Genomic DNA, 13,941 nt, shown 5'->3' with positions numbered 1-13,941 from the left:
GCTAATTTTCGCATATCCTAATTTTCGCACACACGGATTTTCACATATGCGAAAATAAACCGCAAATATTACGAATATGCGAATTTAGCGAATATATGACGAATATTCGTCCATATATTCGTGAAATATCGCGAATTCGAATACGGCCTATGCTACTCAACACTATGTTTAATATGCTAATATATACAGACACAATACTTAAATAACCAATCAAAATATAACATGATGATTTTGATGTGTTAACCTCCCCTTTTGTCAAATGTTAAAACCAATGTACTTCCGTGTAATAGAACTCCTTGGGACAGTTCCTTAGCCAGTATGCTGAGGAGTTTTATGCCAACATCTTGTCTGGTGTTTTTTCCTGTCGACAGAGGCAGTAACTCACAGTTTAAGGCCTAACCAGCAGCCATCCTTGACAATTGGTTTCAGAAGTGGGATCTGATCCCTGGACCACACTAGGTAAAAGCCAAATCTAGATGACCGACACCTTCCGGCCATCCAGGGTGACCCAGAACTGCCCAAATTAGGAGCCTAATCTCCACATTAACACGGTAAGTCTGCTGATTTCTTTATGAATCTGTAGCTTATCTGTGTCCTTTGGGCAGTTTTGTGGGAGCCTGGGAGATGGCTTTTGTCGACCCTCTAGGACTAGCCCTTAGCGACAGGAAATCTCTTCCGTGTGGTCTCAGTTTCACAGAGGAGTTCTAGTCGCAGGTGACTGACTGCTGCTGCTTAAATCTAAGTCCACAGTTTATCAAATCGAGAGAACCTGTAAAATTTCTTTTTGCCAACTTTAACATCGAAAATGCACTTCTTAATAAGATTTCTGTTTGCGTTTTGAGCTTTAAGAAATTTAGTAGACATTTTGCTTTGGAAAAACATTTTGCTTTGATTTAGATTTTTTTTTTTTTTTTTTTATAAGTGCAGTAGATTTTGATTATTTTTTTTTTCATCTCTGGTAGATAGTGATCTGTGTCCCTGATATCTTTTGTGTAAATACGTACTTCTGATAAGCTTTTTGTGCTATATCAAAGTTAAAGATATCTTTTTTTTATTATATCAGTCAAGTATCTTTTGTGTAAATCGTACTGCTGGTAGATTTCCAGTCCAGTATCATACTGCTGGTCACATGGTGTATAAAAATTGTCTGATATCAGTTGTATACCAGTCCAGTACCTATATCAGAGGATAACTTTTATAGGAAATCGTACTGCTGGTAACTTGTGGGGTATAAGAGTTATGCAATATTGTACCAGTCCAGTATCTGTATCAAGTGATATCTTTTGTGTATCGTACTGCTGGTAGATTTCCAGTCCAGTATATCTCTTTACTGTATCCTTGATAACTTTTTAGAGTACTGCTGATATATATATTTTTTTGTTTTTCAGTTGTTTTTTTTTTGTGTTGGGCCTGAGCCAAAAAAATGTACTCAAATTGTTTTTGTGTATCAGCCAGTATCTTTTTATACCAGGAGATTAGTATCAGGAGACAAACTTTGGTTATCACTATACACACCCTTTTTGTTTGGTGCTGAATACCAATTTTTGTACAGCCGATCCTCAGAGAGATCTTGTTAAAAGGATAATTACATGGTCCTTACTACTCCCAAAATTATTATTTTTTTACTTTGAAATGGTTAAACTTTGGTAGAGATGAATGGTCTGCAATCATTGTTTAAAAGCCAGACTTAGATGAAAAGGTAGAACTGTATTCAAATGTGTCCATTAATTGAGCCCTATTTTTTTTTTATCTCCAAAGAAATGGGTGACTGAGTGACTGATTGTGCAGAGTGTGCAAAGAAGTTTCAAAACTGTGTCTGTGTTGTAAACTAAGTTGTTGAGTAGGATTGATTGTCTCATTGTCTCCTAAAGAATGTTCCTTGGTGGCTTTGGATATGGTAGTTTGAGTGGACAAATGGCTCTGTGCATTGTGTTGAGGAAGTTGGTGGGTTTTGGTCCGAGAGTTTATGTGTGTGCAAGTGGTGACACAGGTGAGGTAGGAGCAGATTGTTGTAAGTAACTTGATAGGATTAGAGAGAGAAACAAAATAGAGATTCAATGTTTTAATGGAAATGCCTGTGATGAAGGAAAAGCAAGTGAAATTAAGGAAGTTGAAAGTTTGGAATATACTGATGGTTGATGGACAGAAGAATTCATAAACAGCAGTGTTATATACAGTATTCATATACAGTTATAAGCTAAAAGGCAAAGGGAAATGAAAAAGGTGACTGCATGTTTAAGAGGATGAGAAACAGTATGTTACAGAAGGCGCAGAGGAAGGTAGGATTATAAAAGGTGATTTGGTTTATGTAAGTGATACTATGGTACAAGAATGTAGAAGAGTCCAAAAAGTTTGTTGGAACTGTTAAAAGTGTTAATACTTTGTTCTGGAATGCACTGAAGGTGTTGGGGGGGGGGGGGGGGGAAGGGGTCCCCTGGATCAATGAAAGGAGATGAAAGAATGGAGTGGTTGTTCCCAATGGTAGGGGTAAAAGTGAAGATGATGATGAGGAGTGTTTGGTGCTATGGAATGCAGACGGTTTGCTAGGTCTCTAGGAATGTTGTGTGTATGTAGTCATGTGATGACGTTCATAGGATGGTCTTATGAAATAAAGTATGTTGTATATGTGTGAGGTGTATTAATGAATCAGGAATATATGGAATATGACCAGTGAATGTTTTCTCTGTGAAGCTGTTTGTGTTGTAATGGATCCTTTTTTAGATTGGTGTAGAACAAAAGAAAATCCAAGTGGTATTAATTGAACCAGTTTGATGATATTTCATTAATTTCTTAAGTTTTGTTTTCACAGTTGTACAGGATGGATGCCAAAAAATGAAGGGTATCAGGAAATGTGATTAATTGACTGATTATATAACAGGAGTAATGAGAGAAGAAGTTTGGCCAAAAATAAAATAAGAGAAAATAAAAAAGTGATTACTAAATTGATAAATATTACCTAAGTAGTTAAATTCAGCTAATGGTTTATAGAATTATAAACTACATGCATTGAAGGTAATTTTTCCCAATTTTATTTGGTTTTTAAAAGAACTCTGTATATTTTTTATATTTTATTATCTTTTATATTTTTGGTGAAAATGTGGGCCCTGTGTGTTGTACGTTGTGTATTTGTAAATGTTGGTATTGTTACATGATATATGTGTCTTGTATGTCTCTTGATGTAAAGTAACACAGAAATCCAGTTAGATACTAGACATTAAAGGGTTGTTGAAGACTAACCAAACCTGAGTGAGAACAAAATGCTAGACTCAAAGGGGCGGTGACCAGTGACAGGAGTGGGAGGAGAAAGGTCCGGCCTATAGGGGGAATGACAGCCTCCTCTCCTGATCACATAAAAATCCCATTAGACTTGAAGGAAATAGAGATATATCTCTATCTATCTATCTATCTATATATATTTATTTACTTAATGTTTAAAATTAGTGTGTTTCCAGTACCTGCATACACAATGTGATATACCTATACATTCTACATTGCATTTATTTGAATAATATCAATTTTGAGTGGATAACTTTATAATGATAATTTAGTTTAATCTAAAGATGCTGAAAAAGAAGACTTTTGTTTTATCCCCCATGGTAGCTTTGCTACTCTCATATTATGATTAAATAGTTTTGAACTTATGAGGTTAAGAATTCAAGAGCATCATAAAAAAAATAAAAAAAATAAGAGAATCCATAGTTAATGCGGAGTTATAAATGTAAGTTTGTTCCAAGTGATGCAAAGATGTAACACATAAGACAGGATATATGGTTACCACACGCAGAATGAAGTTCTACTGCAATAAACCACTCCATCTGAGCTGGTGGTTCAGAAAGTAGAGTTGAAGATATCTGAAGGTAAGACATAATGAGTATGGGTACACTTATTGGAGTAAAGTTTTTCTTGAATCCTTGGGCAAACCAATCTGTAGTTTGTAATTCAAGTTTAAAGTCCTAGAGCTGCCAGAGAAGGTAGCCATCATGAAGATCAAACCAACATGAAGGAAACAACCTAAGAAGCCAAGGGGACTGAATGGTGAAGGAGGCTGCCAAGGCTGCAGTGCTCCTGTCCTCCCACAGTTATGGTAAAGAGTGTACATGTGGATGGGGAGTGTGGATTTTTCTGGTTAGGTCTCTTACAGGAACCGGCAATGCATGCTCAGAGAGACCAATGGAAGAAGAAAGAGGTGGTACAGGGCAGCGATGGCATCTGGAGAGTTGGTAAGAAACTGTGTGTGTCAGCAGTCTTGTACCCCATGGTAACATATGGGGCCTCATACACTAAACAGAAGGGAGCTGTGTGTAGTAATTTCTGAATAATGGGGGCCTCAGGATTCAATGAAGCAAAAAGAGGTTTTGCGCAGACTTCATTGTCTGCATCTGTTATGACCTAGGTAAAACAATAAAAGGTACCTGACCAACACACGCCATAATCATCTTACCTGTTTCAGAGACTATGAGTAGACTTAATCTAACTGCCTAAGGTGGGCCAAAATAAGTATGTCCTTGTCTGACTGTACTGATTCCGTCACCATGGATACAATGAATATTAAGGTGTGAGGCAAGATAATAAAGGGAAAATTTTTAAATATATATTGTTTCTAAATAATTCCTGATAAAAGTAAAAAATCTTATTAAATCTTATTCAAATTGATTGCTTATTTGCTATCCGATGTAAGTGTAATCACATGTTCTTGCAAAGTAAATTTTTTTTTATGCATGATTCAAAGTTGCGTGTAGAAGATATGCTTACCCCCTGAAGGGGAGAGGTGTTTCTATGTTTCATATCCAAGTCCAAAGTAGGTTCACTCTTTTTAAGAACTAAACAAGCAGCAGAGCTGTATACTTGAACACTTAAGAGCCCTCTATAATCTAGGAAGCAAAGGAGGAAGGGGGCAGGGACACAGCAAGGGAGAACTTGCCTGTCACATCTTTGCAGCTTTATGTAAACATTTTCTTTTTCAGCTTACTGTGAACGTCTTATCAGAATCACAGAAGCAGTTTGTACCAAATCAAGGTCAAATGTACTTCTTAATAATAATAACTGAATTTTAACTGAATAACGAAATCAGTCATTTCAACCAAAAATCTATGATGAAATGGAAAAAAAAATCATTGTGCGACAAAATTGAAGAAAAAACACCATTTTGTAACTTATGGGGACTTCTATTTCTACGCAGTAAGTTTTTTGGTAAAAATTATCCCTTCTCTTTATTCTGTAGATCCATATGATTAAAAGGATACCCTACTTATATCGGTTTGATTTAGTCGTACTTCTGGAAAAAAATCCTATGGAAAAAACTTTATACGTACTTCTGGAAAAAAATTTATATGTTTCAAATTGTCATATTCTGACCCCTATAACTTTTTTATTTTTCCGCGTATGGGGTGGTATTAGGGCTCATTTTTTGAGCCGTGATCTGAAGTTTTTAGCGGTACCATTTTTGTATTGATCAGACTTTTTGATTGCTTTTTATTCATTTTTTCATGATATAAAAAGTGACCAAAAATATACTATTTTGGACTTTGGAATTTTTTTGTGCATACGCCATTGACCGTGCGTTTTAATTAATGATATTTCCGAATGCGGAGATACCACATGTTTATTTGCACAGTTTTTTTTTTAATGGGAAAAGGGGGGTAATTCAAACTTTTATTAGGGAAGGGGTTAAATGATCTTGTGTAATAGCTCCCATAGGGGGCTATAACACTGCACACACTGATCTTTTACACTGATCAATGGTTTCTCATAGGAAACCATTGATCAATGATTCTGCAGCTTGACTGCTCATGTCTGGATCTCAGGCACTGAGCAGTCATTCGGCAATCAGACACCAGGAGACCCTCCTGCTTTGTCACAGTTGTTTGGGATGCAGCGATTTCACCGCGGCCAGCCCAAACAGCCCCCTGAGCTAACCAGCATTGTTTAACTTTCACTTTAGATGCGGAGTTCAACTTTGAATGCCGCGTCTAAAGGGTTAATAGCGCACGATCAATGCTGTGCATTATTAGCCACGGGTCGACGCGTGTTATAGAAAGGGAAAGGACTCCGGACGTCCCGGTACGTCCTTGGTCCTTAACAGGTTAAAAAATCTATAATGCAAGATGTTTTTCTTACCGTGAACATCTAAATAATTGTTGCCATCATTAACACATATTCACTAATTGTCTACAACTAATATCCACATCAATGCACTGAAAGTGAAGTTGCATAATTCTATTTGCACATTTGGGTAGGTGTCATAAAAGTACACACAATTTGTGGTCCATTTATTTTAAATTAAAGGTACGTTCTCCAAAATATATGATCATGGGGAGTACTTTACTTTCTCTTCATTTCGGTTGAGTCCACTTCCTGTTGACACAGAAATGAAGGGGGGGGGGGGGGAATGTTGTGCATTCTGATTGGATCAGAATGAAGTGGAGAGACAAGAGTCTAAATTTTGATCCTGGCAGCCATTGTTTAAGTAGATGCATTCAAATCTTAACCCTAAATACCAAAATGATAAATGTTATTTAATTGGATATGAAATGGTGCATTACACAAACATATTTTATAATCAGCTGTACACTGTATCACCCATAACACGAGATTCTAACATTTAATAGAGTTTTAGAGTTGCACATAGTTTATTCTATTGTTCATAAATATTCCACTTTTTCAGGCCTAACATGGCAAGTTCTTAAGTTAACATAACAGCAGCCATTTTAATAGACCTGCAATATCACACACAATAACCTCTGTTCTCATGCACATTTCTTCACAACAACAGGATGTTCTCAAACACCATATCCGCTTTGTTTGAGTTATCTCTTAGGGTCCTAGCTACAATGCCCTTCATAGTCAGACATTAGCTATAAACAATATGGTGTTAGGAGGTCAAATTATACTCTTATTTTTCTTTATATTTTGTTTAAAAAAAAATAAAAATACTACTTGATGTCCATGGACTCTATGTCCATGTTGGTCAAGAGTCTTCATACCCAGGGGCATATGTCCCACTCATCTTCTTTTTCCCAATACTTAAAGTTAGAGGCCTCACATATATCTGGTAATGAACTCGTTCTTATTTGATTGTGATAATTTTACAATGTGGATGAAAATATCAATTAGTACTTATGGTGAAAGATCCTTTCTAAACACCTAATAGAAGTGATGGGTATAGAAATAATAAATCATTGTGAATACCACCCCCAGTCAACAGAGTTTGCATATTACACCCACATCGGTGAAAATGGAAGAAAAATAAACATGGATGCACGCTTCGCACTGCAAGAGGGTTCCTACACCATGTTCCTGATATAGATATATATATATATATATATATATATATATATATATATATATATATATATATATATATATATATTGGCTTAATAAGTGACAAAATAGATAATTTCATGGGATAAAAGTTAATCAAGTTTTGCAGTAATACATTTACTAAGACTGTTGAGACCCAATTAGCTCCTAGCAGGCTATAACTACCCCTCCCCCTTATTACAATAATTTATTAAATAATAACTGACACAACAACAATTCAACTTTTCCGTGGGTGGGGATCGGCCACAGCTTTATTTATAAAATTACTTATATAAATAACAATTTAACTGTAACAAAGACACCGATTGGCTTCTTGCCAACCCAAGAGGTGCTGCCACACTGTCCTGTGTGGAGGTCTACCCCGGGTTGACCCCGCTTTCACCGTCTTCTTACCGCCAAGCTGTGACTTACAATAAACAGAGATACAAAAAAGGGAGGGAGGGTGGGCAAAACTCCGGGTCCTGGGCAGATTGAGGGGGGAAGGGAGGCACCACAGATATAAATACCCAGGGGAGGGCCCCTGAAAGCCCGGGAAACTATTACACCACTGATTGGTGCACTCCTTCCCCCCCACCCATGGGACATACCACTATATTTACCCACAAGTTTTACAGGCGGGGGAGGGGGCTAAAAAACCTTGCCTCTACATTTCTTAACCCTTAACTGCTCACCAGTCAGGGGGCAAGCTAGTTATGCACAGCTTGCCCCTCCAATGTAAAATATTGTCGAATTAATGGAAATTCTGGAGTATGTAAACCTACTTGTGTTGTTTTAAAGGAGATGTAGCGGGTGGGTGACTTTGGGTACTGTTTTTGTCAGTTTAAAGGTGCTGTTTTTAAACCATTGTTGTCCCATTGGGTTAAATGTAGATTGCATTCACTGACATAGTAGTGTTGGTGCTTATTAGTAGCTCTGGTAGAGTAGGGCTAATATATATGAGTCCCAGGTGAAGGATCAGTCTGAGTACAAAGGGGGGGGGGTTCATAAGGAGCCACTCGCTTCTGAATGGAAGCGTGGGTGGGTGGCGGTGGGGTGAATGGAAGCGTGGGTGGGTGGCGGTGGGGTGAATGGAAGCGTGGGTGGGTGGCGGTGGGGTGAATGGAAGCGTGGGTGGGTGGCGGTGGGGTGAATGGAAGTGTGGGTGGGTGGCGGTGGGGTGAATGGAAGCGTGGGTGGGTGGCGGTGGGGTGAATGGAAGCGTGGGTGGGTGGCGGTGGCTGGGGGGTGAATGGAAGCGTGGGTGGGTGGCGGTGGCTGGGGGTGAATGGAAGCATTTGGCTGGGGGTGAATGGAAGCAGGGGTGGGTGGCTGGGTGGTGAATGGAAGATGTGGCGTGGGTGGCTGGGTGGTGAATGGAAGCAGTGGTGTGGGTGGCTAGGTGGTGAATGGAAGAAATGGCGTGGGTGGCTGGGTGGTGAATGGAAGCAGTGGTGTGGGTGGCTAGGTGGTGAATGGAAGAAATGGCATGGGTGGCTGGGGGGAATGGAAGCAGTGGTGTGGGAGGTGAATGAAAGCAGTAGCAGTGGTGGGTGGGTTTATGGGGGAGTGCATGGAAGCAGGGATGGGTGGGAAAATGGAAGCAGTGGCTGAAGGGGTGAACGGAAGAAGGGGTGGGTGGTGGGTGAATGGAAGCAGGGGTGGGTGGTGGGTAAATGAAAGCAGGGGTGGGTGGTGGGTAAATGAAAGCAGGGGTGGGTATCTTGGGGTAAATGGAAGCAGGGTGGGTGGCTGGGGGGATGAATGGAAGCGTGGATGGCTGAGAGGTGAATGGAAGCAGTGGCAGTGGTGGGTGGGTTAATGGGGGGTACATGGAAGCAGTTGCAGGGATGGGTGGCTGGGGGATAAATTGAAGCAATGGCAGGGGTGGCTGGAATTATGGGGGGGTGAATGGAAGCAGTGGCAGGGTGGGTGGGTTTATGAGGGGTAAATAGAAGCAGTGGCTGGGGGATGAATGGAAGCAGTGGCGTGAGTGGCTGGGGGGTGAATGGAAGCAGTGGCGTGAGTGGCTGGGGGGTGAATGGAAGCAGTGGCATGGGTGGCTGGGTGGTGAATGGAAGCAGTAGTGTGGGTAGCTGTGGGGTGAATGGAAGCAGTGGCAGTGGCGGGTGGGTTTATGGGGGGATGAATGGAAGAAGGGGTGGGTGAATGGAAGCAGGGGTAGGTGGCTAGGGGGGTGAATGGAAGCAGTGGCAGGGGTAAATGGTAGTGTGGGTGGCTGTGGGGTGAATGGAACCGTGGGTGGAAGCATAAGTAAGTGGCTGGGGGGGGTGAATGGAAGCAGTGGCGTGGGTGAATGGAAGCAGTGGCGTGGGTGGCTGGGTGGTGAATGGAAGCAGTAGCGTGGGTAGTTGTGGGGTGAATGGAAGCAGTGGCAGTGGTGGTGGGTTTATGGGGGGGGATGAATGGAAGAAGGGGTGGGTGAATGGAAGCAGGGGTAGGTGGCTAGGGGGGTGTATGGAAGCAGTGGCAGGGGTAAATGGTAGCGTGGGTGGCTGTGGGGTGAATGGAAGCGTGGGTGGAAGCATAAGTAAGTGGCTGAGGGGGTGAATGGAAGCAGTGGCGTGGGTGGCTGGGGGTGAATAAAAGAAGGGGTGGTGGATGGGGGTTGAATGTAAGAAGGAGTGGGTGGGTGGAAGCAGGGGCGGAGAGGTTAATGGAAGCAGGAGCATGAGGGGGTGAATGGAAGCAATAGCGTGGGGGGGGGGGGTGAATGAAGGCAATAGCACTGGGAGGCAGGAATCAATGTGGGTGGCTGGCAGCAGCGTGGGAGGTAATGTGAGTAGCTGAAAGCAATGTGGATGGGAGGCTGAAATCAAAAGGTGTGAGTGGTTGGCTGAAGGTAATAGGTGGGTGGGTTGCTGGGAGTCTGGTGGCTGTCTGGGAGTCTGGAAGCAATAGGGGTGGGAGTCTGGAGGCCTAAAGGCAAAAGTGGTGGGTGGGTGGCAGGGAGTCTGAAAGCAATAGTGGTGGGTGGCTTGAAGTCTGGAGGCAATAGGGGTGGTTGAAAGGCTGGAGGCATTTGAAAGAGATTGGAGGTATTTGTGTGTGGGAGAGGCTGGAGGCATTGTGTGTGAGAGAGAGGCTGGAGGCATTTGGGGGGATGCTGGAGGCATTGTCTGTGTGTGTGGAATAGGCTGGAAGCATTGTACGTGTGTATGGGAAAGAGGTTGGAGGCATTTGGGGGGGATGCTGGAGGCATTACATGGTTTGAGGCTGGAGGCATTGTCTGTGTGTGGGAAAGGCTAAAGGCATTGTTTCTGTGTGTGAAAGAGGGTCTAGAGGCCTTTGGGAGGCTGGAGGCAGTGTGTGTGGGAGAGGTTGGAGGCATTGGGGGGGCTGGAGGCAGTGTGTGAGGTTGGAGGAATTGTCTGTGTGAGGCTGGAGGCATTGTGTGTGTATGGGAGAGAGGTTGGAGGCATTTGGGGGATTCTGGAGGCATTGTGTGGTTGTTTGAGGCTGGAGGCATTGTCTGAGTGTGGGAGAGGCTGAAGGCATTGGTTGTGTGTGTGAAAGAGGGTCTGGAGGTATTGTGTGTGTGTGTGTGTGTGTGTGAGAGAGAGATAGAGGATGGAGGCATTTAGGGGGAGGCTGGAGGCATTGTCTGTGTGAGTGGCTGGAGGCATTTGTATGTGTGAGGGGTGGGTCGAAGCTGGAGGCATTTGTGGGGAAAAAGGGAGGATGATGCTGGAAAAGTGCAGAGCCTAAAATATGTTTGTGTTGCAGGTTCGGTGGTGAAGAGTTGTGACTGGAGGAAACCATCATGATGGTCCAGGACAGATGGAGAAGACAAGGAAAAAGTGAACGACTCAGATCAAAGAAGACGTCATCTGCGAGTCCTGCATATAGCTGCACTGTATTCTACATAGCTAACAGATATATAGGTGTTGAGCATTGCTTCCTTTTAGCCATATTTTGTCGTGCGTCGAAAATTATTTGGTTGGGGTGCTTCGCGAAAAAAAGTTTTTTCTGAGGGGTGCCCCGACCCGAAAAAGGTTGGGAACCACTGGTCTATAGGGTCATATTGACAGAGGCATGTCCCAACTAGAGCCTACTTGCCTGTAATGGTTGGGGAGGAAGGTGTATGATGGGGCAGTAATAGAAGAGGTAGCTAAAACTGAAAGCAATTAATTATGGTACTTCTAAACATATAATTTTTCTCTATAAAGGCTGATGTCATATGATGCAATTATATTCTTTACTTAACATGGTCCAGCATCCTTGCTTGCCATTTTTATAATCATTGTTGAAAAACAAAAGTTCCATCTGTTAAACCAGTATAAAAACAAAAAAAAAGAATTCAATAAACTTAAAAACTTACCTCAGCTCGTTTCAGCATTTCCCATTTGTGAAGGATTTTCATGGCAAAGATTTTTCCACTGCCCTTCATTTTCACCACTGCCACCTGAAAAGAAGATACAAAAGCTAAGTTTGGCAGAAAAAAAAATAAAAAAACAGGGAAATCTTTTTTAATGAAAGGCCTATAGGACTTTGCCATTAGACGTTTATTAACTGCCGTATGACAATTCCAGTCAAAAGCCTCAATGACCATTGCTAAATAGTTAAATTATTCAAACAATAGAAGCGAAGGACCTGCATGCAGAGCTTATAATCTAGGAATAGAGTTGAGACTTAATGCAGAAGGTGCTTCACTTATACCATGGTCCAGTAACATTTTATAAATAGGGTAGATCACATAAAAAGGTGGATGTACCGGTCACCCACCAACCTCTGAATGTCTAAAGGGTGTAGGGGGACACTCCTGAATAATGGTGGCGGGGAAACAGTGATAGGAAGGGAGACCAATTAGGGAATGTTAATACATAAGATTACCAAATCATCAAAAAATGCTTAAAAATTCAGCAAATGGAAAACTTTGCAAAAAATAAATAAAATTATATATTATATATCCTGTTGTGTTTAAGGCCCACAATAAAGTACACCTGTCAGTTTTACTATGACTTACTCTGAAAAGCTGTAGGATTCTAGAGAAATCTTAGCTTTAAATGGGCACCATTTGCAAAATTCAATATCATATAGACAACATACGTTTTGCTTAAAAAATGTGTATGGCTTTTTAGATGAAAAAATGCTTTCTTGTCCCTGCAGCTAATGCCTGTGTGTCTGTGCAGAGACATGCTTGTCCCACCCACACTTGCTGTATTTTGTCTCTGCCCAGGACACACACACACACACACAATAGCTGCAGGAACAAGAAAGCGTTTTTTTTCACCCAAATTACAAATTTTCTTGCCAATGTATACTACAAATATACTTATAAATCTTATCTACATTATATAAAAAGGTTTTGTAAATGACAGGTATGCTTTAAAGCCCTCACTGGGCTTGGCTAATAGTTCCTTCCTATGTATGTACAGGGAAAGACCTGTCAATCAAGCCCATTTCTATCCTACTGGGCTTGATTGACATATTTTCCAGTATATAGAGAAAGACCTGTAAGTCACATCCAGCAGAGAGCAGTTCCTGGGTCATCTTTAAAGCCTTTTAGGGTTTCAGAATAAATCATAGTGTATTGTGTTCATGTCTATTTCATACTGCTGTAAATATGCCATTTATTTCCTTAGTAAAAGATAGAACCATTGGGACACCTGTTCTATGGATTGGAGGGGCCTCAGCAGCCAGACCACGCCCAAATAATACGTTTATGACAGACCAAATGTTTTCTTGTGTGAAAAATCACCTTCTTTGAACATATCAATAGCACCACTACCTTCTAACTCTCCCAACTCCTTTAACCACCCCATCTTCCTATTTCGTCACCCACTATAGCCTTGTTGAAGCCTTCAATATGAATATGCTTACTCTATATAAATTCTTAAAAAGTACTTGTATAGAAAACTCGATCTTCATTCATGCATGTTTAACAGTTGTTTACCGTCTCACCTGACACTATATAGTGCACAACGGAAACTGACAAACATATTCATAAAAGCCTTTTAGCATTAAGTACATTTTTTTATTAATTTAATCAGTTCTATGTCGAGATATGATCACCTCAAGTTACAAACTCCATGCCGGAGGTTACAATACTGGGAGATACAGATTACATTTCCTGTTACGATCTGTCAGATATAGTCTTGGAGACTGACTTCAATATCAGCCATCAATACGGACATCCTGACTGGCTTGAATAATAGTAAATGTGTGTACATGTAAGATTATTGATGTAATGGAAACAACAGGTTCAAAATTGTGGATGGTGATTTGACTGCACAAAATAGAAAATGTCAGACTGTCACTAGTACAGCCTCAGGGTTTGGACCCAACTTCAAGATATCACATCTAGCATAGAAGATACTAAATACAGCTTTCATGGTAAATACTTCTGTAAATACCTTTTCAACTGGTGCCAGAAAGTTAAACAGATTTGTAAATGACTTCCATTAACCCCTTAAGGACACAGCTCATTTTCACCTTAAAGGGGTAGTCCAGTGGTGAAAAACGTATCCCCTATCCTAAGGATAGGGGATAAGTTTGAGATTGCGGGGGGTCCGACCGCTGGGGCCCCCTGCGATCTCTCTGTACGGGGCCCAGGCTCTCCGGCCAGATAGCGGGTGTCGACCTCCGCACGAAGCGGCGGCCGACACGCCCCCTCAATACATC

General features: G+C 41.3%; 1 protein-coding gene across 1 annotated transcript in view; it reads right to left on the bottom strand.

Annotated features, from left to right (window-relative positions):
- CDC42BPG (CDC42 binding protein kinase gamma) overlaps positions 1 to 13,941 on the bottom strand; it is a 241,734-nt gene that overhangs the window by 160,009 nt on the left and 67,784 nt on the right. The window contains exon 3 of the mRNA XM_056527077.1: positions 11,639 to 11,722. Within this exon, the coding sequence (XP_056383052.1) occupies positions 11,639 to 11,722 (84 nt within the window). The remainder of the gene's footprint in view (positions 1 to 11,638; positions 11,723 to 13,941) is intronic.

Source organism: Hyla sarda, chromosome 6, assembly GCF_029499605.1.
Source record: "Hyla sarda isolate aHylSar1 chromosome 6, aHylSar1.hap1, whole genome shotgun sequence".
Taxonomy (NCBI): domain Eukaryota; kingdom Metazoa; phylum Chordata; class Amphibia; order Anura; family Hylidae; genus Hyla; species Hyla sarda.
Note: the sequence above shows the minus strand (reverse complement) of the source record. Positions and strands in the feature narration are given on the sequence as shown.